This window comes from Arachis ipaensis, chromosome B04, assembly GCF_000816755.2.
Source record: "Arachis ipaensis cultivar K30076 chromosome B04, Araip1.1, whole genome shotgun sequence".
In the NCBI taxonomy this organism is placed as follows: domain Eukaryota; kingdom Viridiplantae; phylum Streptophyta; class Magnoliopsida; order Fabales; family Fabaceae; genus Arachis; species Arachis ipaensis.
Genome location: NC_029788.2, coordinates 117,321,036 through 117,327,023, shown reverse-complemented (window position 1 = coordinate 117,327,023; position 5,988 = coordinate 117,321,036). Strand labels below are relative to the sequence as shown.

General features: G+C 34.4%; 1 protein-coding gene across 1 annotated transcript; it reads left to right on the top strand.

Annotated features, from left to right (window-relative positions):
* LOC107637073 (F-box protein SKIP23-like) lies at positions 329–1,525 on the top strand. The gene has a single exon (XM_016340525.1). The coding sequence runs from the start codon at positions 329–331 to the stop codon at positions 1,523–1,525; it is 1,197 nt and encodes a 398-aa protein (XP_016196011.1).

Sequence of the window (5,988 nt, the reverse complement as noted above, 5' to 3'; positions counted from 1 at the left end):
CGTATAGCAATCACCTTTAAACAAAATCAGTACCACCAACAAACTCCGATTCTACTCGTTGCCCATATCTCGTACTGTAAGTTCGCAACAGTAATATCACGTTGTTAATAATGCAATGTAAAGATTCCTTGGATTATCCTCGTATTCTAAATTCTTTTAAGGAAAAAATCAGTTTAAATTTTGAAAAATATGATAACTAACTACCCATGCTTAATTTAAAACGTGCCAAATCATATTTCATCTTTAAATATAATAACCATGACTTTTGACTAGTCTTCTCCATTCCTTCTATGATCAGTTTGAGTTCATCTGAAATTTGCAATTTGCAATGAGTGAGGTTGATCGATGGTCAAACATTCATCAAGATTTGTTAAACGAAGTTACACAGCGGTTTTATTCATATGACAATGACTACCTTCAATTACGATTGGTTTGTAAGCAATGGAACTTGAAACTTCCAAAGATCCCCACTGGCAACAAAGTTCCGTGGCTGTTACTACCTATTGGTGGTGGTGCTGCTAAAAAATCTTTTGAAGAAGTTCGTTCTCTTGAAGAGGAGGACATCTACCAGATCATGCAATTACCTACCATTGACGAAGAAACTCTTGACACAGATGGTCTTGAAGAGGAGGGAATTTATCATTTCATGGCATGGGAGCTGCAAGACAACAGCATATGTGGTTCTTGTCATGGATGGTTGATAATCGTAATGGTATATGAAGGTACGATAAAAATGTTAAACCCGTTTACAAAGGTTCACTTAGATCTTTCTCCAATCTCAACTCTCTCCAATGTAATTGATATTAATGAGAATGAATGTATTAATATTGGCAAAATTATCACTCGAAATACTATTCCTATGCATAAAACCCAAATTTGGAAAGCTATTATAAACTCGGCTCCTACAAATGACAATAACAATGATTTTATGGCTGTGGTCATATATGGATGTGATAGTAACTTAGCCTTTTACAAGCCCAATGACAAGAGATGGCTTAGATTTTCAACAAGACCCATGTGCGATGTCATATTTTTTCAAGAAAAAATATATGCAGTAGATTATGAAGGCCAACTATACGAATTTGATACCAAAAATAAATCAGGACCAATGGGAAGAATTTATGAAGCCGCACCACCTCCATCGGATACAGGATGCTTCAAGTGTTACTATCTGATTGGATGTGCTAATGGAAGTTTATTGATGTTGATAAGACGTGTAAGACGTCGTTGCAAGGTTGTGGAGACCGTCAAATTCTATGTCTATGAATTGAAGAAAAATGAAAAAGCATGGTCAAGAATATATGATTTGGGAAATTACATATTAGTAATTGGTCTCAATTCTTCTGTTCAAATGTTGTCGAGCAAAGGAAATCAAATCTACTTTACAGATAACATGCGTATCGCTCACTCACCATACCTTGCTGAGCCTCACGACATTGGTATCTTCAATTTGGAAGATGGGAGTTTCAAAAAATTGTTAACAGATGTGAAATTTTTTTGTCCTCCTGTTTGGATATTATCCTAAGTTTTTTTTCTTTTATTTTTTAACCTTGAATTATTAAGCCTCTGCTATTAAGTCTTTATTTTATTCTTCCTTTGATCAAGGCATGCTTATCGCCTTTTTTATTATTAGCATACAAGTTTATTCGTATTTTTATACAATATGTACAATATGTATATAATATGTACAATAGGCTTTTTATCTAGTCCAATTATATTTGAAAATAGTAATAAACACCTAATTAACCTAATTACAATTTCTAAATGATATTCACTCCCAATTCACCTCCTGTGACCGTGTTACTCTACCCAATTTACCTCCTCTTCGGTGCTCATCAAACCCCACACTGCCGCATAGCCGTCTAAATCGCATCCTGCAGCATCTCCGGGAACACGTCTGCGTTGGAGACCATATGTTCGGGATCAGACCTAGTCGCTGGCACGGCCGGCCCTCCCTGCCGACTAGAGTCGCTGCCCCCAAGCGCCGCACCTGATCGCACTCGCTGGAAGCATCACCGGTGCACGGTTGGCGGGTGCATATGTGATCATTGTTTCGTCAACGGACATGTTCCAGAATCTCTTCGACCATCCACGGTGAGTGCGTTATTCTCTTCTTTTCACCATTATTCATTGCAGTTGCTACTTGTTTTTTAGAGTGTTTAAGATGCTTAGTTTTTTGAATCTACATAGTGAAAAAACAATAAATCGAATTTTATTATTTTGAAAAATGAGAAAATAGATGTTCACTAAGGTTGTTACAATTGATTAAACAGCTTCGCCGCCTGACGTGAACTATTCACTGGGACCAACACGAACATCAGAACTATATCATCGTCGAGCATCCACGTTAAGTGGGTTAGTTTCCTCCTTTCATGATACATTATTCAACTTGCATTTTGTTCCGTAGAGAGTATATGTTGCTTATTTGCTTGATTTTAGTATGTTTGAGCATGAGATATTAGTTGTAGTCTGAGATCCTTGCAGTTGATATAACTTTTGCGCGGAAAAAGTGAAATAAATTTGTTAATCTAGTTTAAATAGCAATTTTTTCCAGGTGGACCTTTGCTGCTTTATTTGGATGGATACTTTAGTAGGTAATCAGATGTTTGGTTTTCATAGTCGCATTTATCCATGCTTGATTAATTTTTTTCTTTTATTTCAATATGCTTACTATATGGTCAACTTAGTATTGAATCGGTTGTTTGTTTTTTATGTTGTTTCTTCCTACATGATTTGTTTTTTTTAAGTAAACTAACTCATGTATGAAAAGAAAAATGTTTTTTTGATATGAGATACCAGAAACCAATTTCAACTGAAATTGGTTGCTAATTTAATATCTATTCGCGTCGTTGTTCCTGGCTATAAACATTGATTATGGGGCTGCCATGTTGTTGAATCGAGTGATAGTATTTTACATGAATGATTGTTGTGTTGGAAACTGATTGACCCGGTCTATTGGACCAATTAAACTGGTGCTGATGGAATTCGTTATGTTTATGGGTGTTATACACGTATTGGAGGGTTGGTCTTCGTGATATATATTTTTACCGATTTAATTGGGGGCTTACTTGATTAAGCATTCGGATGGTTGGTTATCATAGTCGATCGAGTGCTTGCTTCATTATAGTTTTTCTTTTAATTTAAAGATGCGTACTGTATGGGAAAATGGAGGATTGAATCGGTTGATGTCTGGTGTTTTTTTTATGTCCCTACGTGATTTCTTTTTTGTTTGGTAAACATATGCATGTATGACGGAAATATTGAGTTCTGATCTGAGTTAATTAGAACCGACTTTAACCAACTATAGTTGGATGGTTACTTAAGTAGGGTATGATGTTCGGTGTTCATGATAGTTTTTTTTTTTTGCTGCTTTATTTGGATGGATACTTTAGTAGGTAATCAGTTGTTTGGTTTTGAATAGTCGCATTTATCCATGCTTGATTAATTTTTTTCTTTTATTTAAATAGTCTTACTAAATGGTCAACTGGAGGATTGAATCGGTTGTTGTTTTTTTAATTTGTTATTTCCTACATGGTTTGCTTTTTTTTAACTAATCTAATTCATGTATGAAAAGAAAACTGTCTTTTGATATGAGATACCAGATACCAAATTTAACTAAAATTGGTGGCTAATTTAATATCTATTCGCGTCGCTGTTCCTGGCTATAAACATTAATTCATGGGGCTGCCATGTTGTTGAATCGAGTGAGAAATTTTTTTTTATTGATTGTTGTGTTGGTGACTGACTGACCCGGTCTATTGGACCAATTAAACTGATGCTGATGGAATTCTTTATGTTTATGGGTGTTATACAGGTATTGGTTGGTTGGTCTTCATGACCATTCATGGCACCTAGCACGAGGACGTTGACACGACGGGCTGAAGGGTTACCAACTATGGGAAAGACTAGGGGCAGAAAACAGTAGCATACTCATGCATGTTTTGATTATCGTTGGATATGCTTGTTTGGCTTATAAACCGGACATAGCCGTTGGTTTTTATTGTGCAATTTGTGGGATGTAACCGTGGACCCTATTTTACTATAGTTAAGTTGTTGTGAATGTGTTTTTAGCCATTCTCTTAGGCATGACAAACATACAAATCAATGAAAGTGAACATCCATTTTTTCTGCGAAAGTAACAATCCAGATAGTTACTACTATGGACATTTGTTTGATTATGAATTTATTCAAGGATAAGTATTTTTCATTTTCCTAGTTTGAATGAGTTGAATTAGTGAAGCATTGCCCTCATAAAATTTGACCTTGGGCCAACTTAATGTGATTCTTTTTTAATAGATGCAAAAGTGATCTTGTGGATGAATCTGAAACCTAACAATCCCTTGTTCTGTGATTGTGAACATCCATTTATATGTGAAAAGTGAACATCCATTTATATTTGAAAAGTGAACATCCAAAATCATACAGAAATGAACATCCAGTTTGACTCTGAAAATACCACATCGTCATTTTTATTCCTATGATGACTAGATACCCACTAAACGAACGTGTTAAGAAAAAAAACGTTTTCAAAACACGATAGTCAGTTAAGTCATAAGTAGCATTTATCACATAGAACTAGGCGGCCATTAATAACCATCCGTGTTAACAAGTAAAGTGAACATCCGATTACCTACAGAAATGAACATCCCATGTGTCTGTTTGAAGATAACCGTGTATTGACTATCTAAAATGACAAACTACGTACCAAATGACTATATAGTATAGCATGAAGTTATTTTGTAATACAGTTAATAACCTTACTCCCAAGTTAAAGAATAGCCGTCATGTATACTCATTATGCATTCGATTCATTCAAATAAATAAAGCAAAAGGGTTCATTCCGGTCACATTTAAATGGTTCCTGTAAATTATTCAATCTCACTCTTGGAACAACTGCATACAATCTTAAAACCTATATGTTTACATGAAGTCATGCCACCTATTCACCCCAATTCAGTAAATTATAAACAACTATTCTTTTATCCTTTGATCATAAATTAATTTAAACTAGTTGTTTTAATTTTAGAAGTATGGATTATTTTGACTTTTCGAAGAATTCAATGTACACGGGAGGCTGGTTACTGTCCCAAGCATTAGAATACAGGATAAAACTAGAATCCAAACCTCGTAACCAAGAACCATCTCTTCACTTCCAACCTCAGTAACATCCAATAGTGGCATGGCCTATAATCACGAAATAAACACCCAAACAAAATCATGAAAACTAATTAGATAAACAATTAGTAAATGAGAGAGATACACAAATATAAATGAAATACACAAATATAAATGAACCACATCAACATTTGTTTATTAGAATTTAACAACTTAGATTCTCCATTCCATGACTTAACCTGAATAAATAGCAAATAAAGTAATTTAGTATGCAACAGGAAGGGCCTCATGCAAAGAATTTTCATTATTTGGGTGAAGTATCTAAATCTGTTCCAAATTTAGGCAAAAATTTATCTACTTAAGTCATGGATATTGTACACCAGAGGGAGTATTACAAATTGCAGATCCGACAAAACTGTCAAGCATGATATTTATTTGTCAGTTACATTTATTTTGGGATATGCCATATCATAATCTCACATATTAGCCTGTTTGTAATTGCTGAGTAAGCAAATTAATTGAGTACCTTGATGCAACTTCCATGAGTACCTTCATATCATGTGTGGTTTTTATTTCTTCTTTTATGTTGAAGTCATTATAAACCACTTATACAAATAAGCATATAAACTCATAAGCATGAAAAATAATAAAATAATATGCAGGAGGCATGTAGGTATACCAAATAATATGCAGAAAGCATATGAGCATATAAATAACACACATGCAAAGAGCATATAAGGATACTTTAGCCATTATAAAACACTCATATAAGCATTCCATGATTAATATGCTGCAAATACAATAAGCATACATTTTAATTCAGACAACGATTTCAACCACTGCATCACTCTATGGTTGCTTTTTAATTCATTG